The sequence below is a fragment of the Vicia villosa genome, linkage group LG3 (assembly GCF_029867415.1).
Source record: "Vicia villosa cultivar HV-30 ecotype Madison, WI linkage group LG3, Vvil1.0, whole genome shotgun sequence".
NCBI lineage: Eukaryota > Viridiplantae > Streptophyta > Magnoliopsida > Fabales > Fabaceae > Vicia > Vicia villosa.
In genome coordinates this window covers 103,118,186-103,143,721 of record NC_081182.1, presented here as the reverse complement: position 1 = coordinate 103,143,721, position 25,536 = coordinate 103,118,186, and the positions used below count along the sequence as shown (strand labels likewise).

The following is a 25,536-nucleotide window of genomic DNA, read 5'->3' as shown; positions in this document are numbered from 1 at the left end:
TGCCCCAACAGATGGCTTAAATGAAAATCCCACCTCCCCAGTCTCCCAAAGAAAATGATAAACAAACTCATCAACCACTTCCAATTTAGTCTCCTGAATGCAAAAGATCCACAGACGCTTCGTCATTCTCACTTTTCTCACCTCTCTACGCTTCTTCCACCCATCCAGACCACGCATATTTAAAGACATAATCTTCATCATAACCCACGACCCCCTTGACCACCACCCCCTTCCTACTAAGATAATTATTTCCTCGCCCCACCTACTCCCTGACTCGGCCTAACGTTCTCCTTTTTCCCCTTCACCCCTCTAGATAAAACACTAAATATATTAGAACAATCACCCGCAAAACTAACACCAATCGCATTCCCAACCTTCTTAACATCAGCCTGCACCTCCTTATCTCCCCCATGTATAGCCATCCAATATTTCCATTCATCCTTATTTACGGAAGAATTAGACTCAGCGGATAAAGACTCGCCCTGAAAGTAAACCTTCGACCGAGACTTAGAATTTGTTTCTCCCTTACTTTTTCTTGCGATTTTTAAAGCCTTAAGCAATTCTCTCCTATCAACACCTGACAACCTCGCCACCCTTTTTAAATCAAGCAGGGAAGTCGGTTGTTTACGTTGTTTTACTTTACCCCCCCATAACCTGCCTCCCTGACATAAAGACAACCTTATCTACTTTCACACCCTCCACATTCGGTTTGACAACCATTGACAGCTCCTTAACTCTCTCCTCCTCGTCTACCTTAACCTGTGAAATTACAGAATCGTCTTTAATCTAGTTGCTCACATTAATATTTATTATTTCATGTTGCATCAAGTACATGAAACGATAATTGCCATAATGGTATAGATGGCAAAGGCCGAATACTAAAATTTAAAATAAAAATATATAAATAATATTTTTTTTAAACATATATTCAGCAACTAGATAGAATATTATCAATGGAGTCCCTTAAATATTACATAATTATCCTACTCATTATCATATTTTGTGTCTATCTTGTACATCAAACTTACTAAAAATAAATATTATATAATTATTCTACTCATTATCATATTTTGTCTCTATCTTGTGCATCAAACTAACTAAAAATATATTAATAAAAAAAATATTATATTACTATTTTTGAAAATAACAATTATTTTTCAACTAAAGAAATAAGTATTTTTAAAGAGAGAAAATTTCCAATATAAGGAAATAGTGATGTGGACCTGTCTTGAAATTCTAGAAAGCTTTTAATTTATTTTTCTTTAACAGACAGCACACAGTTAAACACCATGCAAGCTAAATTACATTTATACCCCCTAAATGTATACTCATTCATTCTCTTCCTTGACCTCTATATAAAAAACTCGCCACACAATGCTTCTTCCCAAAATACAGAAGCTCCAACATTTCCATTCTCATTCCCATTTTACCCTTCTCAATTCTCTGATTCAATTTTTCAATGGCGGCAATGCTCAATTTCACCGGCCTCTCCACCGGACCACTCCAATTCTCCGATGACTGTTCCTCCTCCGTCCGGAAACCGAGCTCCAATAGCTCAAATCGCCGCACGGTTTCCGTCCGAGCCTCATCTGCAGTTGTCGACACACGGAGACCGGCGACAAGTCTCTACGAAGTTCTTCAAATCAAGCCGGGAGCATCTCATTCGGAGATCAAATCGGCTTACCGCAGTCTGGCGAAGGTTTACCATCCCGACGCGGCGGCGCAACGGTTTCCGGAGTGTGGCGACAGAGACTTCATCGAGATCCGCAAAGCTTACGAGACGCTTTCTGATCCATCAGCGAGAGCGATGTACGACATGTCGTTGATGGCGGCACAGTGCGAGAGGAATAGGCAGTTTTCGGCTTCGATGACACCGAAACGGTATTCTTCGGGATATACAAGATGGGAAACGGATCAATGCTGGTAGAAAGCGTTCAACTTGTTTCGGATAAAATCAAAGAAACTTCACAGAAAAGAAAAGAAAAGAAAAACAATTGAAAAATAGGAAATTAGAAAGAGAGTGATGAGATTTGAAATTGCTAGTTTAGCAAAGTGAATTCTGTTACTTCGTTTGGTGAGAATGTAAATATTCTTTTTCTTAAATTAGTCGGTAAATTTTAAAAAGGAAGTAAAAGAAATTGTTGCAGAAATAGTTGCTACTCTCTCCGAATTAAATATCAAATAGAGAAGGGTTATATTTATTTCAAGAGTAATTCAATCTAGTGGTTAAAAAGAATAAGTAATTAAATGTGGAGAGAGAAAATTACTTATTATTTTTAACCATTAAATTGAGAAGAATCTATGGTGTAGATTTGGAGTAAGTTATAATAACTTTACCTGGAGTAAATATAATCCTTGCCTCATACTCACATCTATAATTGGAAAAAATTTATGTATCCTGAATTCCTGATTCCTGAGTCAATTTCTGCATGGGCATCAATCTTATCTCTATTTGCAGTTTTAATAAAAAAGAAATTAAAAAAATTAAAAATTATTATATAATTTTAAATTTTTTATTGAAGAATTATTAAATAAACAAAAACTTATATTAAATATATATAATAATTTGAGTATGATGTATTTTTTAAAAAATAGACATCCATTTTTTATATGATAAAATAAATTAAAATATAAAACATATATTATGAAGTAATGGGCAAGGTGAATACTAAGGTATTTGTGTCTGCATTAATACTTTATCTTAATGGATAATTATATGTGTCAGCGCCCATATTTATTGGGTACGAGTACAACTCTCATATTATGTATTTTCTTATTTTATGAATTAGTCACATATAAAATTAATAAAAAAATTTAAAAAAATATATTATTATTTCAATATTATTTATCATATGATATTTTTATGTCAAAAAATATAATGGATATATACTAGCAGTGTAAATTAGTTTTATATTATCGTAAAACAACAATTATTAAATTATTAAAGTATTTTTAAAAACTGGATCCAAAAATAATTTTTCAAATAATTTTACTTTTCAATGTAAAAAGTGTAAAATAATTTTACTATATCTTTTTTTCAAATTTTTAAAATAGGAATGACAATTGATTCCAAAAATTGTTAAGTAAAATAAAAATCTGAAATAAGAATGACACCTAAACCTGTAAAATAATACCGAGTAAAATAAGAGTCTAAAATAGGAATAACAACTGGATCTGAAAAAATATGAGTAAAATAAAATCATGTAAAAAAGATATACGTAGTAGTTTTGTAGCTGATGCACAAGGTAAATACTAAGGTACTTGTGTATGCACTTGTACTCGTTTAATCTACTGGATAATTATCTGTGTCAGTGTTCATACTTATTGGATTTAAGTATAACTCTCATTTCTAAATATATTATTTTCTTTTTTTTTTTTTTGTATTATTCACATACATAATCAATAAAAATAGTTCAATAAAATTATTATTATTTCTATATTATCTATCATATTATATTCTTATGTCTAAAAAAATTGCAATGGATATACACTGGCAATGTAAAATAGTTTTACACTATCCTTCAATAAAAAACAAGAAATTACTAAACTATTAAAGTATTTTTAAAATTTAAACGTGATTAGGCAAGATACACGTCGTTGATTGCTTATAAGTGTAAAAGTGTAAAACAATTTTACTTTTTCTCATGTCTAAAATAGGGATGACAACCGAATCTAAAAATTATTGAGTAAAATAAAAATCTAAAATAAAAATGACAGCTAGACCCAAAAATAATACCGAATAAAATAAGAGTCTAAAATAGGAATAACAACTGGATTTGGATAAAATACGAGTAAAATAAAATTATGTCAAAAAGATATACATTATGTAGATAATTGGCAAGGTGGATAAAAAAGTACTTCTGTATGCACTTATACTCGTTTATTTTAATGGATACTTATTCGTGTCTGCACCCACACTCATTGGGTATAAGTTACAACCCTCATCTCTAAAAAAAAAATTAATAAATATAATTTAATAAAATTATTATTATTTCTATATTATATTTTTATGTAAAAAAAATTATAATAGATATGCAATGACAATATAAAATAGAAATTTATTAAAATATTTTTTAAATTTAAATGTGATTAGATGAGATACACGTCATTGATTGTTTGTCGGTGTAAAAAATGTAAAACAATTTATATCAATTTTTCTCATGTCTAAAGTAGGAATCATTGAATCCAAAAAATATTAAGTAGAATATAAATCTAAAATATGAATGACAGCTGGATCCGCAAAATAATACTGAGTAAAATAAGAGTTTAAAATAGAAATAACAATTAGATTCGAAAAAAATACAATAAAGTAAAATATATAAAGAAGATATAAATATGAACACGAATAATTATCCAATAAAAATTCAGAAACCTTAATACCACCCAATCATCATATATTTGACAATATATATTTTTAAATTTTACTATTATTATTATTATTATTGTTATTATTATTATTATTATTATTATTATTATTTAATATTTTTTATTAATTTTAAAAATATATTACTATTAAAATATTACACACTTTAATATAAGTGTTCATCTTTTTTATTAATTTATCAATAAAAATTTTGAAATTTTTTAATAATATATAATATTTTATAATTTATATATTTATTTTTACTGTAAATGAGGGGACAACTAGTTAGGTATCTATAACATAGGCAAAAGATATAATTTGGTATCAAACAGATATGGATTCGGATAGGGATGGATACAACTAATATAGTACCATGATCAAACTTTGCATAGTCATCGCTTGGCTTGTTATTTTGGGACGGATGAATTAAGAAAATAAAACTGTATTTTAAATTTTAAACACAATAAATGTGTGTGCGCCTTTAAGGTAAATTACTTGGACAGAGGAAAAGAGTCTATGGAATTTAAACTTCTTGGGGAACAGATAAAAAGGCAATAAAAGTTATATGACTATGAAAAACTGTAAATATAGTGGCAAACCGTTGATCTCTTTCGCTCTTACTCAACAATTGTCATCTAAAACTCATGAAAGAACCAACGATATCAAATTCAAATCACCAAAGTACATGCAAACAATGCTTAATTGTCACGTAAACCTTGATACCCTTTTTAAAAATGACTGAGTAATATTTAAGAAAACAGACATGCAAACAATGATTTCTCTCCTTTCAGTAGGTCCTCTTCCCACGTATACTTCCCAAGTTGTCAACACATTTCTACGTTTCTTAAAGGATTTAATTGATTTGCACCAACAGTATAAAAATATTTTAATTTTTTCCCATAATCTCAATTCTCAACCATCAAATATTTAAAATGTTCAACTTTTAAGGAGGGTTAAAAGTGATTTCGTACAAAAAAATGTGATCAACCATGTTTGAGAAATGTCAGATTGAAAATTAACTTCTAACTCCAAACAGGTTTTTCATATCAACAAAGATAATTTAACTCACTTTTACATAAGTAATAACATTAGTTTTTACATTTAATTCCCATTAACTAAAATTAATTTGTTATCATAGACCTAAAATCATTCCCAAGTAGTATCCATATCCTTAATAATAATCACTTCTAAAAATAATTGGCCCGCTTATAGGATGTAGAAATTAAAAAAATTCTGTTCTAAAGAAAAAAAAGTGGCCCCTTAATTCTTATTTTAGATAAGTCAACGAGGTATAATAGTATTTGAATACACAGTTAAATACACAACTCTGAAAAAAATAGAACATGTTCATAAACCACTACCAAATAATAAAAAACGAGCTTATTTGCTTGTATATGAACACTTTTAGTTGCAAACTTCGTTAGACAACAATATAACTTCCTTCTCTACATCATAATCCTTTTCGAGTTGACACATGTCGAAACTAAAAATGAAACAGTATCTAAATTGAAACAGAAAAGAACAATGTCCAGGTGAATAATTGACATAATTGACATGAAACTTTACTGATTTTGACCCTTTAAATGAAACTCACAGCTTTGTACAAAATTCCAATCGTATTAGAAGAGTTCAAAGACAAATTTGCACAGTTCTATAAATAAATCATTTACATGTCGTAAGCATGGAGTTGATGACATGCAATAAAAGGCGGGTACTTGAAAGATCAGCACCGGAGATTGTAGGCAAGCTACGTTGATGATTCAGTATTTGATAGACTTGTTCGAATATGGGCCGAACATGCATTGTTATCATGGGATCCGAGGGATTAATGGCAGTAGCCACATCTGTCATCCATGCGATCTTTCGGGACATGTCGTTATTAATATCACACGCCAACTGCTGCAAAAGAGAAAGCACTACACCTTGGCTTAAGGGAAGAGGAACCATTGACAAAAGTCTATGTAAATCAACCTGCACATCAAAAATGAAGTGATTCTCCCAATGATCAATTGCACAATACACAACAGCACGAGACTCAATCTAATGCTTGGCTGAAATAAGGGCCAATAAAATGCTATAAATTAAGATAATGCTCTCAGAATGAAGTTTATTTAAACCACTCCCTCGCAAAGATATTCCCGATAGTGTACCAAACAAACCACTCGTCTTAACGTGATGTAGGTTCTATTTGAATATTTGCAGTAAGGTGAAAGGAGAGCTTTCCTCAACAACAACAATTCCAAAACAAAGGAAAATGTGATAGGGAGAATGGCAAGATAATGATTGACTGTAAAAATGTCGACAATTCATATATATGCCACAAATCAGAAACCTAACTCAAGCTGAACTAGATTACAAACAACTGACTTTTGGGCTATGTTTGGATATTTTAAAATGAACAATGCGGAATAGAAAGGAGCAGAGTGGAATGAAGCGGAATGGAACAGAGCAGATTAACGGTTCCTGGCTCCGTTCCATTGTTTGGATATTTTAAGATGGATAAAGTCGTTTTCTCATTCCGCCGAAATCAGAAAGTAAGAAAATGGTGGAAAGTGAAGAATAGATACCACTCCATTCGACTTCAATCCATTTGATTTTAACTAATCCAAACAATGGAGTTTTGTCCATTCCATCTCATTCCGTCATTTCAAACAAAGCCTTGGGTTTTACACAACTTCCTTTTCAGAAGGTATTGTTTGGCTGGGTTTATTTCATTGTTTGGCTCGTTCTTTTGAAAGAGGAGAATCAAAATTACTCGTCAATTTGGGGTCTCTAGAGATTTGGATGAGAGATGTATTATAAAATTTAAGATTGACTAAAACATCCTTACATTAAATGTCCCATGATATCTTACAAAGGTTTTAAGTAATAAATTCCCCACATTAAAATCCCTCCTCTCAACTAAATAAAATATCTCATTGATGCTTACCCTCTGCTCCATTAAAATCTCTACACACCCGAATCCGATCAAATGAAATGATTAAATAAACACATTCCAACAGGAGAGAACTGTTTGTTAAATTTAAAATAAGGAAACATTTCTGACATACCTGAGAGCATAACCAAGATACAATAGATACATCACTTCTATGCAATGCTGCAATAAATGCCTCCTCAAATTTCCGTTCAGAAATCAACCTTGCTAGCTCCTTTGTGGGATCTAGAGGTGCCTCAACCTGATTTGCATAACAAAAATGCAGTTGTCACTACTACCATATAAATCAATAGTATGATATGATCCCTTTCGACAAAGAAGACCAGTAATAGTTAGCCAAGTTCCTACCTTTTCAGGAAGTAATGGACCATTGTTCAGCTGGATGGGCAGAGTACTCAATGTGCCTGAGTTTGTTCTTGAGGTTGCAAGTGACATTAGCTTTCTCTGACCCTCGAGCACTTCTCTGGTCAAGGTTTGAGTAACTGATGAGGCTGAATTAATGGAATCCTGCCAAAAACATCAAGGGAAATACCAACATTGAGATACAAAGACATTGGCAAGCCATATAAGGGTGTCATGACCAAAACTCAAAACCAATCACTTCTATTCAGCTCATGCGAAATATATCACCCTGAGTTAACCTAAGAAACTAATAGTTTTTAGAAAAAGAATCTAGGACACAACCATACATTAAGCAGACATGAAAGTCAGCAAACCAGCCGACATATGTGGACCATGGCGGAAAGCCAAAAGTCCGACATACCAGCATTGGCGGACCATGGCGGAAAGCCAAAAATCCGACATACCAGCCAACATATGGCACCTCCATACTCTATGTTGTCAAAAGCCGCGATAGTATAGCATTGTCATGTCCAAACCCTTTAAGAGTAATGTCGTGTTCTTCATTGTCATGTCCCTGCTTACAAACAATCATTTTTTCTTCCTACTTTTAGTTTAGTTTTGGTATGTTCTTTTCATCTTAAGTTGTATTGCTCTATATGTTAGGTTCTATAACTTTTTTTTATTACTAGGTTCTTTAACTATTAAGTATGAAAGTCTCTCTAACTTTGTATATTTTCCTATTTTTGAATATTTATGTTTACTTGGTCAACTTCTTTTTCGTCTTTGCAATAGCAGCTATTCCACTATCCCCTATACTGCTATAGCATTTTAGGAGGTTGGTGCCCAGCGAATGCTATCTAAGATTAACAACATGGCCCATCCTTCACAAATTGGCCATATCAGTTTTCCAAAAATCCACAACCGATATCTGCCGTGGCCAATATGTGCCAACACTGATGCTAGTGGTGTGAAGCCCCCAGTACACTCGAGAAAAGGCAGGCATAAATAGATGCAAAACTTATAATTGCAGAATATCTTCTTTTCAACTGCAACAGAAGATAGACTACTAAATTGCAATAAATATGCAATTATATCCAGATCTTTCTTGTTTCAGAGAGAGCATATCCCCATGTTCTCTCTTTCACTGTACTCTGCCATACATATAGACATAAAAAAAAGACTTGGGTAACAGAGCATTTCTAAGCAGAAGTGGAAGTAATTCAAGATATTTGGCAGTTTGAAACATCAAATATAAAACATCAGGGAAAAGATAGTCAACCCTAGCTCACTGTAAGCCAAAATATTCTTTTTTCTTGTAAAAATTCTTCAAAATAAGCAACATTTAACATATTTTATTAAGGTGTAATGTTTTGAAATCCAAATTAGTTACTCTTTATTTTTTTTCCCGGCATTAATCTCTCTGATCATCTTCCAAGACTCATTAAATATCCATATCTCCCTCGAATAAAATGTTAAAAATACCACTGAACTTTTTTCAAATGGCAAGGAGAAGGTTGCAACAAAAAGGCCCCAAATGAACAAGTATACTCAGTTACTCACCCTTAGAGTCATTGCCAATGAAGTAGGCCCAGATTCAAGGCGTTGCTGCACTGCATTTGAATGTTCAGCCATGCCTTTCTGGAATGTAGCATCCACTTGCTCAAACATGGTTTTACAGGAGATCTCAAATGCAGGAACCACTGATGTTTCAAAACTAGATTTGAGTGCATCCTACATATGAAATTATTTCATTCGTGAATAAAACCTACCTCATGAAATCACAAAAAGCACTGAATCCAACTAAAAATTAAAACAAAATTCAACTCATTTAAACTGAAATCAAGATTAGTGACATACCTGAAGCGCCTGTTTGGCAGTTGTCTGAAACTGTGCTTGGATTTGCCTAGCTACAGTAGTTTCGAGTTTTGAATTAACTGATTTATCAAGTTGATTCACTGCCTTGTCGCCCACTCCTCTCTAATGCATAAAGTGCCAATTAGATCCCAGCAAGACAACTTCATCGTGTTCATTCTAATTTCTACTATTGTCCAAAAAAATATCTAATATCTACTCGTATAAAGATCAAAGATGATGTACAAACCTGGAAGGATTCCGCAATAGTAGAGGATATTATTTTCTCGATAGTAGGAGACATTGAACGAATTACAGCTTGCCCAACTGAAGCCATTTCCTTCTTTACAGTTTTCTCCACTATTGCTGGTAGATCCTTGTTCGTAAAATTAGTAATCAAACCTGTAACATGTTGAATACGGTCTCGTAATAACTTTTCATTTTTTGCATTCTCCTCTTGAATTCTAGCCCACAAAGCATCAGCATTGGACTTGACAGCTTTTTCCATGCTTCTCCCTAGGGCTGCTTCAAGCCTTCTACCCTCTTTGGTAACTGGAACTGCAACCATCATTGTCATTTGTTTCTGCATCTCCTTTTGCATTGTCAATAACTGCCAAATAAGAAGACAATGGACTATTGATGAGTAAAATTTCCCAAATACACAATACAAATATGTAATGTTACTCAATTACATTTTGTTTATTGTCTGCCATTGAAAGAATAAAAAAAGTAGTGTATAACATATACAATTTACACTGTCCTCAAGGCCTTGACATAAAGAAATAAAAGCTCGTCTAGATGGGTATTTTCAAACAAACGGGTACTTCTAAAGAAGCTTAAGGCTCTCGCAGCTAAAGAGAGAAAATGAGAAAAACTGTTTTCAGATTTTGTTTCCAAGAAGAAAACTTCATTTTACCATTTCAGAGAGGGTGTCATTAACTTAAGCCCTGAAGAATACAACAATCGGAGGTTTCTTGGGGAAAATGTATTTATTGCAGTTCTGCCTTTTATAAAAGCATGCTTATTAATAAGAGCACCGTTACAAAAATTCTATCTAAAATCTAAATACCTTCTAATGCATTAAAATATAGAAGTGCATTTATTAGCTGTGCATCGTGAACAGTAATTAACACATGAGCAATCACCTGATTGAGTGAATCTTGCATTGCCATAATTTGAGGCAAACCATTTTCAGTAGATGGGAGATTTGGAATTCCATTTGGCTCATTAGACGAATCAGTTGAATTGCATACACTTGGAGATGGGGAAGACGGGCCTGTTGGTTGAGGATTTTTACCTTTTTGTCTCTTTCCTTTTGAATTAGAAGAAGGTGACGGTGGTACTACTGTTGATGTAGATGAGTCAGAAACCTTTTCATGGACATCTTTTGGCAAGTCTTGAAGTCCATCCTCACCTGCATTAGAGGGTTGTGCCAGTGAATCCCCTCCAGTAGAATCAACTTGTCCGGATTCCTCTGTAATGTAAGTTTCCCCACCTATCGCACTAAATTCTCGGGCCACCTCAATGCCAAGATCAGAAGCCTGGGAGCAAAAGAATTTTTCTTTGCCATCAGAAACTGGGTTTTGTTGTGGCCCCTGCTTTCCAAATTCATCATTTTGATTAGGCCTTGCCTCACCTACCACTTTCACCTCTACTTCTGCATTACCCACGTCCTGGATCTTATTTTCTACTTCATTCATTCTATCGATCATATTAGTCTCAGACGAGGAACTGGCTTTTGTAATCTCAGATGGTGTAACCAGATGAGTTGGTTGCTTAAACATGACAGAAGGGTTAAGTACACTAGAAATGTCATCCTGATTGGTTTTATTTTCATCATTCTTTGAATCACTATTCAATTGGTCGGACAAGTTCCGGTGAATGGTATCCATTTGTCTTTCAACTGAATAATCATTAACAGCTTGGTCCCCAACATGATCGCTCAAGTTAGATTGTGGACTCCTGAAATCAGAAAGCTTCCTGGACAACCTTGGGCTCAAAGGAAGAGGTGGAGAAGGAACACAAACAATATTAGCATCACTACTAGAAGGAACCAACGGAACATTTTTAGCCTCAATATTTGAACTGCTGATTTCTCTAGAAACAGGTGCCTCGATATGACCCGAACTTAAAGGGTATCTTGCAACAAGACCACTCTCAGTGCTACTTGCTTGCATTGTTATTTTGGGAGTAGAACTGGGTAAAGGCATCTCAGATGTTCTACCTGCAGACGAGTCTAGAGAGGCGAACCCTTCAGCAATAATTGCATCTCGGGAAACATTGGAATCTACCCTATCTAGTCCCACATTTTCTAATGGCGGAGGCAAGCATTGTGCTAAATCCAAGGCATACTGCTGAATAGCCAGTGTCTGAACACAATAAACCTGAACAATATGTTCGCCATGAGGCAAAATATCACTTGTTCCAGTAAAACTCAGAATAGGCATGGTGACAGTAAACTCGGCTATATAATCCATGTGAGTTGATTCGGGATTAGGACCATATCCTAAGTGCACAGCATATATAGCATTCCTCTGTGCATTAGCAAGTAAAAGCAGACCTGCATAAGGCAATGCTGCAACTTGATTAAAGAATGCATCCTTAAGAGACGGCCCAGCTGAACTCTTCAACTCCAAAGTCTGAGTACATTTCCAAGATTCAGTATTGCTTGGGAGCAGCCAACCTTCTTCATTTGATGAGACCCAGAGTTTCACTTCCCGATTTTGTGGTCCCTACAAGTGGGTAATGTAAAAACAAGTCAAACAAATATCACAAGATTAGTGACATGGCGTGTGAATAAAGTCAAGAACTATGGGGAAATATCTGATAAAAGTAATGAACTGCAACCATGTACCACTGCAAAAATCATAATTCTAAACAATACACAGTTATTATGCTATAGTGAATAGAAATGGTCTTCATCACAAAAATTGCATTGCACTGACTTCAGGAAAGACAGATTCAGAGACCCGGCTTGCTATACTATAAAAAGCTATTAGCACACTTACTGCTGTGATAAGGACAATATGATTGGGCTGGTGAGGAGCAGTAAAAAACGTAGCAGAAAAAACAGGATGCCCGTCATGAGGTCTCAAAATAGCAAGTGGTTGTGTCTTCCGATCTTCCCATATCTTTATCTGCAACATATGATTATTTAAGACAAGTATGATTAGCACATCATTATAACTAAACAAATAAAAAAATAAAAAAAAAACAGGATATAGGCAAGCTAAAGGAAAAAGGACTCGATTGCGACAATATTCAACTTGATGAAGACAATAGGATGTAATTTTCGGCCAGCAATTTTTCCCAATGAAACTAACCTGTTACATAACTTTGGTAGAAGTACAAGTTGTGTTGGTCTAAAACAAAATAAATTTAAAATGACAATAATATCTCTTTTTTCCCTGTTTCATATCTGTTCACTCTTATCCTTACTAGTTTGTCTGTCATTTAGTCTATTATATTTTTTTTCTCTCCATTCTTATCTTTCAAGATACCCAATGTCATATTTGTGTTTGATTTTTAGTTAAATACTACAAACTGATGTACCGAAAGAAAATCACATATGTTCAAAGAACGTTTGTGCCACTACATTATTAATCTCATCAGCGAAAATGCTTGAACAAAACTTTTCAGCTTTCAACCAAAAAAATTGAATTTAAATTTTGAAAAAATTGTTGCAGTAATTAATATACTCATAAATAGAAAATACAAACCGTGCCGTCCTGTGATGCAGATACCAGTCGACTTGTCATCCATTGGCACATTGACAAATCAGTGACCTCCCCATCATGTGTTCCTACAAGCTGAACCCCATCAATGAGCTTGTCAAGGGGACATTTAGGAGGATCTTCTGCCACAAAGGCTTCACCATTTCCAATTTTGGTGGTGTCAATTCTCAGAACATGTTTTCCCATACCAACTATCAAAATCTCCTGTATGAAAATGTCGAATTAATATAACAAGAGTACAAGGGAGAAACTAAAACCAAGGCTTTTGGGAATGAGAACAACAAAACAAGATAGTGTGGGACAATTACTTGTTTGTGGCAGTGCCAGCATATTTGAGGATGTTCAACTTTCTCCTCTCCAACTATTTGGATAGCAATAACAATATTGGCAGTAATTTGAGGCTTATCTTCATCATCCGGACCTTCAGAAATTTTCCACACAAAGACACAGCCATCTGTGCCAACACTGTAAAAAAAACATGTTCCAATAATCCATATACAAACAAACTGGGCCACTAAAAAAATTTCAGGTCACAGAACTTACCTAGCCAGCAAATGAACATCTTCAGCAAAGAACGCCAAGTCTGTGACTCTCTGAGAAGATTTAAAAGGGAGAGATTAATTGCACGATAAACCTATTAGTCTTTTAGTGGTTATGCCATTAATAACATACATTTACATTGCATTATAGTTGAAATTAAAAAAAATTATAAAAAAAAGATTAATCAGCTAAAAGACAGCAGACCAGCAAACAAACTTTCAATAAGTAAGAGAACTCTGTTGCATTTAACAAAACACAAAGTTGCCTTCCATAGAGAATTATAGCAGCACTTCAAATCAAAATAAATTCAACCAATAAGCAGAGAAGTTCAAGTGAGAAAATCTATCATGGTGTGCTACTCTGCCTTAATTGTTGGTATCTGTTGCTTTTGTCCTATGAATTGAACACTCAAGAAAATAATAAGGTCGTCATCAATATAATAATTCACAATCACTTTTCCGTTTCAAATTTAGATTGAACTTAAACTTCAAAGGAAATGGTGTATGCTGGGAGCTTAAAAGCTAAGCTTTCTCAAAGCATTGATCAATCCACATTTGTATTTTTCTTATCATCAACAAATAACATTAAATTTTCTTAAGTTCATCTCGCTTCATAAAGCATGCGCTTGGTAGAGGTTAAATAGGCTTAACTTATGACAATAAGCGGCCCTATATGTACTTGAAGAAGCCTCTGAAAACGTTATGATGTGTCCATAAACTTGTTTCTCACGGATAAATCATCAAACAGCTTATAAAGAGTAGAGTGTAACCTAACTTTTTCTTCAATTGTAGTAAGTTATACATATATGCATATGAACTCTTATATGACAAAAACCTTTTAAACTGTTATTAACCCCTAATGCTATTTTCTCAGTTAGAAAACGATTGCAATCACAAGACGGCGACAAATGAATAAAAGAATGTACTAATAATAGCAAACCTGAGTGTGGCCTCTAAGCAAAGATCTAACTGCAGTGTGAATGTTAAGCACTCTAATATTCCCCTGTTTCAACCCATAACATATATAAGACTTATTCACAGCAATCTGTCGACCGAGAATCGGATTAGGATCCGACCCGTACTTAGTAATCGGAGCAACTTCAAGCTGAGGCTGTACTTCACCAGGCAACCTTACATCCACGTCATACGCAACATGGTCCCCAATCAAGTGCCTTCCCTTAGGAACCTTACTACTCGGTAGCCGAATCAGAGCGGCCGCAGCTGCATTGGCGGCTGTAATAGAGGCGGCAGGCGAAGGGGAAGGTAAATTAGCAGCAGGAGCGTAGTCGGAAGTGAATGGAACAGAGACGGAAACTAGTTGTTGGTGTTGTTGTTGTTGGGGAGGGGCGCTGAGGAGAGCCATGAGACGTGCACCGGCGTTGGGATTGGGATTGGAAGGTGGAGGTTGAAGAGGGGGAGTAGGGAAAGAGAGGGAACGGTGGTGGATTGGGAAATTGTTAAGGTGATCGTAGGGGTAGTTGCTGCTGTTGTTGTTGAGGTTGTTATGGTGGTGGGGGAAAGGTTGGGGAGGGAAAGGACCGGCGGGCGGAGGGTAAGAGGAGGAGGAAGACGGTGGCGGTGACGGAGCAGACGGCGGGAATTGGGAAGAGATTATAGGATTAGGGCTAGGGTTAAGGTTAGGGTTTGGGGGATTGAAGAAAGAGTGCATATCGAAAGGAGTAGGAGGTTGGGGTTGATTGGGATTCGACATCACACCAGATTGAATTGAAAGTGGATTTGATTATTGATTAAATAATCAATTCAATCTGATGAGATTGGAGAATATGTGAAGTTTTCTGCTGGTGATTCAGATTCAGATTCGGGTAGAGAGAGAGTGGGAGAGAGATAGTGCAGAGAGTGAGTGAGATCTGATTGTGAAGGAAGATGGAGAGATGGGGATTTTCGGTATTCCAAACACACTTACTTGCAAGCTGCACGATGCATGCACTAAAACGCAATTACTTCTAGGTTATTGTAAACCATTTTATATTTTTTTTCTTACCTTATACAATTTTGAATTATTTTACTCAAATATCTAACATTTTTAAATCAATATCCAATATTCCGAAGTCTTCTAGATAAATTCTAATTTATCCATGTTTAAAAAAAACGCGTCAATTCAATTCGCGCGTCCACGTAGATTTCATAACACACATAGAGTTATTTGGCGCGTGTCTAATATTCTAAACTCTTCTAAATAAATTCTAATTTATTTGTGTTTAAAAAAAACGCGCCAATTTAATTCGCGCGTCCACGTAGATTTCATAACACACATAGAGTTATTTGGCGCGTGTCTAATATTTTGAACTCTTCTAAATAAATTCTAATTTATTCGTGTTTAAAAAAAACGCGCCAATTTAATTCGCGCGTCCACGTAGATTTCATAGCACACATAAAATTATTTGGCGTCTGCTCACATTATTCTAAGAAAGCGTCAATTCAATTGGTATGTTCTCTTTATTATTCAAAGAGTGTGTCAATTGGTATGTTACATGTGTCTTTTGCAAAATAAAATTATTTATGTAATAAGATATTATCATATAATATTGTATGTTATATTTTAATATGATGCGCCAATTGGATTGGAGGGTATTTATGACGAGATTTTACATTAATAGAGATTTCTTATGAATCATTTCCTCAACTTCTTACTCTTTTTTTCATTTGTTCTAACATGAATATTGTTGGTGATGTTTTTTATTCATTGACTCTATTTGTCAAAAAAATACATAACGCATGTGTGGACCGTCCTTTCGGGCCATACCCCTCCCGTGGGTGGGATACGTGAACTGACTCTTTTTTGTCGATCGGACGCTTTCGCGTCTCTTTTGAAAAAAAGTTTACAGAGTCGCCACCGACCTTTTATTTTATCCAATGAAGGAAAGGTTTATAAAAGAAACAGAAAAAAGACCTTTGAGAGATTCTGGGTAAGGGGGTAGGTTATACAAAGGGAAGGTGTTAGCACCCTTTGTATCCATGGTTATCCATGGGCTCTTTAGTTTGCTTAGCTCGTTTGCTTTACTTTTCAATTGATTCGGAATGCTTTACCTGTGTTTTTGAAATACCTTTGCAAATAGAATTTGTAATGATCCTTGTGCGGATATATACAAATGCTTGTTTATCTTTCGAAAGATGTTTTGAAAAGAACGTTAATTTTGTAATGATCCGTGTTTGGATGTATACAAAATATTGTCTTTTGGAAAATTTGTTTTGAAAAACAACAGTGTATGAGAATTTTGTTTGTTTTGATTTTTGAGCAAGCAAACTAGGAGGTCTACCCTGAGTTAGGAGGTCTTTATCCTTGTTCCCTTTAAAAATCTATCCATTCGTCGGATATAAACAAAAGGTTCGATTTTGTACTCGAAACAGTAGAAATGTAACTTTGATTTTGAAAAGAGTGAAAAGGGGTTACCCTAGGAGGTGCAAATGTGATTGTGATTGAATTCAGGTATTTATCTTTGAAGTTAGTGATCTGACGGTTCAGTTTTATCTTTGACATACACGCAGTTTATATGGGTGCTGGAAATTAAAATGCGGAAATGTAAAGTGCAGAAAGTAAATCTACGCTATTACATCGATTGTGCGGGAAATGTAAACTAGCCTATTTACATGAATTTGACATCCTATACATTTATCTAGGAATTTTAAATTGCAAGAAATAAAAGGCATATTTTTGTATTTTTGTGATTTATTTTAAATATAATTAATGCATTATTAATTAATTTAAAATAAAGAAAAGATGGAAATATGATTAAACCTAGCAAATAAGTTTAAAAATATGTACAAAATGTTTGTTAATTGATTTTAGAACAAAACTAATTTTTTTGGAATTTTTGAAATTTGTTTTTGGATTTTTTAAGTTAATTAAAACATAATTATGCAAATAATTACACAAATAATTAAAACTTGATGATAAAATTATCCTAAATATGTACAAAATTAGTTTATGATATATAAACAATATTTAACACAAAGAACAATTTTTTTTATGATTTTTTGATTGGCTAGAATAATTAATAAGCAAATATATAAATACATACTAATTAATTATGAAAAATATTGAAATTTTGAAGAAAAATAAAATATTTTTGTTTCATAAAAATAATATATTATTTTAGAAGTTTAAAATATTTTTTGTGAATTTTTTGGGATTTTTTAACTATTTTTAATTATTTTTGCAAATAAAAATAAAATAAAATAGAAAATTAAAAAGGATACTAATCTGGTGTGGAAGTCAGATGAAGGTGCATGGTGTGGTTGTGTGTTATGGTGTGTTGGATTCATTTTTAATGAAGATCTATGGCCCAGATTGAAGAGAGCATGACATAATGATAAGACTGCATGCACTGAATTCAAAATGAATTCAAACTCTTGATGGGGTCCACACGCGCCAAAGCTGGCCAATGGAGAAGCCAGATGCGTCCATGCGTGCAGTCAAACATTCAACTACACTATTCATCATCTTCTCCAAGTTACCTGCGGATTTAGCTGCGAACTTACCTGCAATTTTACCTGCGGATTTCACCTTCGAATTTCTGGATTTTTGAAACCTACAAAAACGCATGAAAATAAAAACCACAAGGACCCAGATCTACTAAAGATGACCTCCTGAGTCCAATGGTGAGGTTAGTTTTCTCATTTGACCACGTTAAGTATGAACACGAAGAGGTTGAAGCTTTGAGCTTCAACCATGGCACCCCACGATTCAGGGCTTTAAACTCACATGTTAAACGTTAGATCTACCCCATATGATCTCAAATGGATGGCAAAGGCATTAGATTGTGTTTAAATAAGCTTATAGTTTAGATATCACAAGTTGATAATATGCATGAATATGTTATTTTTGAAATACGTATTCTATGAGTATGTAGCCATGGTTATTGCTTCTAACTTACTATATTAAGTGCCAGGAGATGATTAGAGCAATTGGTTTGTATTGATAGTGATTGAAATATATAATTCGAAAGTTACAAAGTATGGAGAATTTTGAGAATTTTTTAGAGGTTTCTTTGCTATACTCTTGCTATCTCCTCGTGTCTCTTTTGTTGCTGAAGTAGAATAGCTTATTTATAAGCCAAAGGCTGCTTGGAAGTGAAGCAAGAAGCTTTGATTGCTCTTGTTGAAAATTTGATTTTTAAAATATTAAAAATCTTTGAATTGTTGACCAAGTCTTCTTCTATTCAATGCACTTGTCTTGGGCATCAATTTTCTGCAGAAAAATGAAGACTTTGGAGGTGTGTCATACTTGGAGATCAAGCCATCAATTATCCATGCATTTTCTTTTTAATTTTAATCTTAAAGTAAGATAAAATTATGCAAAAAATGGCCAATAAAGATATGGGCTTAATCTTGGTCGTGGGAGGCCCATAGTAACATGGCAAAGATGTTTGGACCATAAAAACTTGGCATCTTTTGGAAAAAAAACATTTTTGAGCAATGTTGATTTCATGCATTTTCCCAAAATTTAGCCAACTTCAACAAGGTGTAAATCCTTCAATTTTTGTCATATGAAGGAGATCTTGCACTTTTTGGAAACCTCAAAGAGTCCTCTAACCAATGTCTTTGGTCTCATATCAAAATGATTTTTGGTTCTCCTTGTGTGTCCATTTGAAAAAAGTGTCTTTTTGTTGACTTTGAAAATGACCTGTAATGTCTTTGGCCATATTTTTCAGATGGTGAATGCAATGACCATGGGATCAATTGCATTTGAAAGATAATTGAATTTCCTTCAAAATGAGCTTTGGTTGACATTTTTTGGATGAAGGATGAGAGAGTTATGATCAGTCAAAGTTGAGTTGACTTTTCAGGCAAAAACCCTAATTTTGAATCTTAGGGTTTTGTTGATTTTTGATCTTTCCTTGATGAATTGTGATCATCCAATGATCAAATGTTGAATCCTTTGACAAAATGTGGACTTTGGCAAAAAATTTCATTTTTGACTGTCAGTTGACTTTTTTGGTCAAACGGGTCGTCTGTTGACTGTTTGAGCTGCTGACGGTGCGTCTGAGTGAATTGAAGTTTGAAAATTTGTATGATGGTACTTTGAGATGTATGGATGTATATGAAATCCATTTGAGCTCCCAAAACTTGTTGCTCCTGTTAAAACAAGAAAAACCCTGATTAGGGACTGTCTGTATAGGAGGCAGTTAAGCGTACCTGATTTTTGTGCAGTGTTGAGTTTCTGCTAATCATGTGATATTCAGAAGACTTCTAACACAAAAATCTTGGAAATTTGAATTGTGAATGATTGATTTGATTGATTGTACAAATCACTGAGAATTGTACTGTCTGCAGTTTGTCTGTCAACCGACTGTTCGTGTACTGAAGCAGCAGTTAAAGTGAAAAATCAACTGTCAAAGTTAATTTTCTTTTTTGTTGTTATTTTTGTTTTTGTTTGGTGTGAAGCATGAAAATTTATTTACATGACTTGTTAGAAAACAGAAACATAATAAATAACTGATATTTACGGTATGCGGGCAAAATTACCGATAATAACCTGAAGATTGTTAAATGCACAGAAATAGAAATATTTGACTGGCAGAAACTACACAAAATATTATCTTAGTAATTAAGCAATATTATGACAACTAGTACAACATTTAATACTGACAGCATAAATATTACATACTATTGAACAGTACGACGAGTAGACGGTACGTTTAAGAAAATAAGAAACACGACAAATTTTAAAAATGACGGTTGATGAACCATGCTATGATCAATAACATGTAGATGATTGGGAGCATAACCATTGCAGGTCCACACTCCTCAGGACTGTGTAGGCAGAAGAAAGTCATGATCACCGTAGCAATGGTGATGACTGTAAGAAACAGTGTCTCTATCCACTTTGCCATTCTTGTTAGGGAAGAAGAGAAAATAGATATGAGATAGGAATTTGAAAGATGAATTGGAATTTGATGTGAGATTTTATGGAAGAAAATGAGAGGTATTTATAGAATGGAAAGAAGGAAAGAGACGTTGGGGAATGATGTGATTCCGTACAAAAGGAAAATTTGAGTGGAAGTGAGATTTGAAAGAAAGTGTAAGGTATTGTTGGAAAAAGAGAGATGGAGAATAAAGTTGAGATTTGAATTTGAAAGGAGAGATTTGAAAAGATTTTGAAAATAATGGAATATAGTACAAAAGTTAGTGGGAAACCAAAAACAATTGTTACCAGTACAGTGTGAGTTTCCTGCTTTTGCGCCTGCAAAAAGATTTAACCCTGCATGAACTGTGTTAGTACTATTTATCTGTAAAATAAATAGTATTTGTGGTGTAATGAACAGCATTTGGCGTTTGCGTAAGAATAAATTCCACTGTTAGCCAAGTTACTGTGTAAGAGAAATTCTGAAATTTAAGCACTTCATATGTTTAGGATATTTGAAATAAACATCCATGTTTATATGAAACTCTTAATTTTCAGATTGGAGTTTTCTTGAAAAAAGATGTGGGCAAATTTTGGGGTATAACAGTTGCCCCTATTCAATCTTCTTAAACCTGAAGAGATTGTCTGAAATCTGAAGGTAGAAGATGATTGAATAATTAGATGCCCTGAAAATTTGCACTTACCTTGATCAGCAGAGATGTTGGAAGTTGCATTTGAATGTTGTCAGTGAAATGTTGTTGGCAGATTGAAACATTACCTGAGATGGGCTTTCGGATGCCACCTGGACAATGTGTTGATGGTTTGTTCATCAGAATGAATCTGTTGATTATATCTTGATGAAGGATTTGAAAGTTGATCATTGTGGAACCGTTTGAGGTATCACTTTAGACCTGCAATGTTAGATCGTTCTGGAACCGTCTGAGGTTTCGCCTTAGATCTGAAATGCTAGATCGTTCTGGAACCGTCGGAGGTATCGCCTTAGATCTGAAATGCTAGATTGTTCTGGAACCGTCGGAGGTATCGCCTTAGATTTGCAATGTTAGATCGTTCTGGAACCGTTTGAGGTATCGCCTTGGATCTGTAATGCTAGATCATTCTGGAACCGTCTGAGGTACCGCCTTAGATCTGTAATGCTAGATCGTCCTGGAACCGTCTGAGGTATCGCTTTAGATCTGAAATGCCAGATCGTTTTGGAACCGTCTGAGGTTTCGCCTTAGATCTGAAATGCTAGATCGTTCTGGAACCGTCTGAGGTTTCGCCTTAGATCTGAAATGCTAGATCGTTCTGGAACCGTCGGAGGTATCGCCTTAGACTAGCAATGTTAGATGATAAATGAGTTGAGAATGAGAGTTCTTCAGAGTGAATCTTTGGTTTGATTGTATCTGAAAGGACTGCTTGTCTGAATAAGATTCAGGATGAACACTGCATGTGAGTGAGAACATCTTTGCTGAAGACATCTGTCTACCTGAAAAATCAAGTTAATAATATGCGATGTCTACGATGCATGTATGATATGAGATCCTCGAGCTAGAGGAGAAATATGCAAGTTATGTTGTGTATGAATATGCGTATGATGCATGATTGTGAATGTGAATATGAGTGTGAATGTGATGCATGGTTTATGCAGCTTAGAGCGTGTCAAGCTCCTGATTGGGAAAATAAATCCCAGCTTAGTCGTCAAGAAATGAAGGCATTGTGATTGGGAAAATAAATCCCTGCTAGCCATTTGGAAGTGAAGGCATCGTGGTTGTTGATGATCTTCTGTCTCGCTTGAGTACCCTGGGTTGGGGAAATTCTTTGAGAACCAGGATGTTCTATTGAAGGATCTTTGATTACTGCTCGGGGATGAACAGTAGTTTTGAGAGTTCGGACTGTGACGCCCTTTGGAGTGGGAATGAGGAAGATGCATAATCCTCCGATGCACTATCTGACCAAGTTTGGGTGCGGAGATCACACCTTCTGAAGACAGTAATCTGGAACAACCCTGCTGGGGAATAAGACTTCTTTCGAAAGAAAAATCTTTTTGAGGGATTTGTTGAGGAATGTGTCTCCATTGGGGAAACTTCCTTCTGATGCTGGTTTAGGATAATGTCCAAATAATTGGGACATGTCCGGAATGCTATTCCTGTTTTTCCTGGTAAACATCAATCATATTCAAATGCATATGTTCATTCAAAATATCATTGGGATGCTCGCGTATTCAAAACAGAAAAAATGAAAATGTTAGTTATAAGCTGCATTGATTTTTGAAAAGGTGCCGTGATAGGCGGATTAGTATAGGGAGACAACAATCCTAGAAGTAGGAAATTGTCAGAAAGTTTTGAAAAGTATTTATGAAAAGAAATAGCTATGTGAGAACGATCCAGTCAAGTTTCAATTCTGCTATTGCCAATCTGTCTTCGAGCATCTCATCCCTCACTTGTTGGAAGAAAGTGATTGGACTGATTGGTGTCTTTGAGGTGTTGAACCTTGTCGGTGAGTAGGCAGCTGAGCGGGACATAGTTGTATGCTTTATTCCCTAATTTTTGCCTAGGCTGCCCTTTCAGGTTTTCAGCCTACCGGGATTGTATTTGTTTTGTCTCTAATTTTTGCCTGGATCGCCCTTTCGGGTTTTCAATCCACCGAGACGCTCATTTTTGCCTAAGTTGCCCTTTCAGGTTTTCAACTTAGCGAGCTGTATATTTTTTTTTTTTAAGCAAAGTACTTTTTGACTATGTCCGCATTCACAGGGTGTGGGAAATCCTCGCCATCCATGGTGGTAAGCAACATGGCACCGCCGGAGAATATTTTCTTGATTATGAATGGTCCCTCGTAGGTGGGGGTCCATTTGCCTCTGGGATCACCTTGTGGTAAGATGATGCGTTTGATAACCAAGCCACCAGTTTGGTATGCTTGACTTTTGACTTTCTTGTTGAATGCTTTGATCATGCGCTTTTGGTATAGCTGGCCATGACAGATAGCTGCAAGTCTTTTCTCATCGATCAAGTGTATTTGGTCGAATCGAGTTTGAATCCAATCGTCTTCGTCTAGATCGGCTTCTTTCATGATCCTTAAGGAAGGAATCTGGATTTCGATTGGGAGAACTGCTTCCATACCGTAGACTAACGAGAATGGAGTTGCCCCTGTTGAAGTACGCGCAGATGTGCGATAACCATGAAGAGCAAAAGGTAACATCTCATGCCAGTCTTTGTAGGTTACTGTCATCTTTTGTATGATTTTCTTGATGTTTTTGTTGGCGGCTTCGACAGCGCCGTTCATCTTTGGTCGATATGGAGAAGAATTATGATGTTTGATCTGGAACTGCGTGCAGAGTTCAGTAATCATTTTGTTGTTTAGATTCGTGCCATTGTCAGTGATGATCCTTTCGGGGATGCCGTACCGACAAATGAGATTGTGCTTGATAAACCTGGCTACCACATTCTTGGTGACAGAAGCATATGAAGCTGCCTCTACCCACTTTGTGAAGTAGTCAATAGCGACCAGGATAAAGCGATGTCCGTTGGAAGCAGTAGGTTTGATTTCTCCAATCATATCAATACCCCACATTGCGAAAGGCCAAGGAGCCGTCAGAACGTTTAATGGAACTGGAGGTACATGCACTTTGTCGGCATATATCTGGCATTTGTGACAAGTTTTGGAATGATGATGGCAATCTGTCTCCATGGTAGACCAGTAGTAACCTGCTCTCAAGATCTTTTTAGCCATTGTATGTCCGTTGGAATGAGTACCGAAGGTACCATTGTGTATGTCTTCCATGATTTGTTCTGCTTCCTTCTTGTTTACGCAACGAAGTAAAGTCGAGTCATGGTTGCGTTTGTACAAAGTTCCATTGCTTAGGAAGAATTTGGAGGCAAATCTCCTTAGAAACTTTCTGTCGTTAATAGATGCCCCTTCAGGGTACTCCTGGGTTTCGAGATACCTTTGTATTTCATGGAACCATGATTTGTCTTCCATTTGTTTGGTATCGATCTCATTGCAATAGGCTGGTTCGTCTTGCCTGTAAATGGTGATCATAGGAGCTTCGTCGTCCCAATTGACTTTGAACATGGATGACATGGTAGCTAAGGCATCAGCTAGTTGATTTTCTTCGCGTGGGATGTGTTCGAAAGTGATCTCCTCGAAGTAAGGAATCAAACTCAACACATGTTCTTTGTATGGAATTAGATTTGGGTGCTTTGTGTCCCATTCCCCTTTGACTTGGTAGATTACCAAGGCCGAGTCTCCGTAGACTTCAAGGAATTTGATTTTTAGATCAATTGCAGCTTTGAGACCCAGAATGCATGCTTCGTATTCGGCTATATTGTTGGTGCAATTGAAACACAATCTGGCGGTGAAGGGTGTATGACCTCCTGTGGGGGAAATGATCACAGCTCCGATGCCATTGCCGAGCGCATTAGAAGCTCTGTCAAAAACCATAGTCCATCGGGATCCTGGTTGTTTGTAGTCATTGACTAGCATAATGTCTTCGTCTGGGAAGTCAAAGTTCAATGCCTGATAATCATCTACTGCTTGATGAGCTAAATGATCAGCTACCACACTTCCTTTGATTGCTTTTTGCGAAGTGTATTGAATGTCATATTCTGTTAGGATCATTTGCCATCTTGCAATCCTTCCAGAGAGAGCAGGTTTTTCGAACACGTATTTGATTGGATCCATCTTGGAGATCAGGAAAGTGGTGTGATTTAGCATATACTGTCTTAGTCGGCGAGCCGCCCATGCTAAGGCACAGCAAGTTTTTTCGAGTAGTGAGTATCTTGTTTCACAATCGGTAAACTTTTTGCTAAGATAGTAGATTGCGTGCTCCTTTCGACCGGAATCGTCATGTTGTCCGAGTACACACCCCATTGAATCTTCTAACACAGTTAGGTACATTATCAGAGGTCTGC

General features: G+C 35.4%; 2 protein-coding genes across 2 annotated transcripts; one reads left to right on the top strand and one right to left on the bottom strand.

Annotated features, from left to right (window-relative positions):
• Nucleotides 1-1,373: 1,373 nt before the first annotated feature.
• On the top strand, nucleotides 1,374-2,362 carry LOC131656460 (chaperone protein dnaJ 11, chloroplastic-like). The gene has a single exon (XM_058926172.1). It carries the CDS (start codon nucleotides 1,460-1,462, stop codon nucleotides 1,925-1,927), a length of 468 nt encoding a protein of 155 aa, XP_058782155.1. The 5' UTR covers nucleotides 1,374-1,459; the 3' UTR covers nucleotides 1,928-2,362.
• Nucleotides 2,363-5,847: 3,485 nt separating this feature from the next.
• On the bottom strand, nucleotides 5,848-15,711 carry LOC131662251 (enhancer of mRNA-decapping protein 4-like). Its single transcript, XM_058931985.1, has 12 exons — nucleotides 14,705-15,711; nucleotides 13,769-13,818; nucleotides 13,534-13,690; nucleotides 13,211-13,429; nucleotides 12,500-12,628; nucleotides 10,637-12,223; nucleotides 9,742-10,101; nucleotides 9,498-9,617; nucleotides 9,201-9,371; nucleotides 7,647-7,805; nucleotides 7,414-7,539; nucleotides 5,848-6,334 (listed from the first exon to the last, which is right to left on the bottom strand). The coding sequence occupies exons 1-12, from the start codon at nucleotides 15,473-15,475 to the stop codon at nucleotides 6,026-6,028; spliced, it is 4,158 nt and encodes a 1,385-aa protein (XP_058787968.1). The 5' UTR covers nucleotides 15,476-15,711; the 3' UTR covers nucleotides 5,848-6,025.
• Nucleotides 15,712-25,536: the final 9,825 nt, after the last annotated feature.

Excerpts from the sequence above, each read along its gene's own strand:
- LOC131662251 (XM_058931985.1), bottom strand. The coding sequence starts at position 15,475 with ATGTCGAATCCCAATCAACCCCAACCTCCTACTCCTTTCGATATGCAC. Across the intron at positions 13,691-13,768 it reads GATGTTCATTTGCTGGCTAG|TGTTGGCACAGATGGCTGTG; the intron begins GTAAGTTCTGTG and ends TTTTTTTTACAG. Across the intron at positions 12,224-12,499 it reads ATATTGTCCTTATCACAGCA|GGACCACAAAATCGGGAAGT; the intron begins GTAAGTGTGCTA and ends ACCCACTTGTAG.
- LOC131656460 (XM_058926172.1), top strand. The coding sequence starts at position 1,460 with ATGGCGGCAATGCTCAATTTCACCGGCCTCTCCACCGGACCACTCCAA.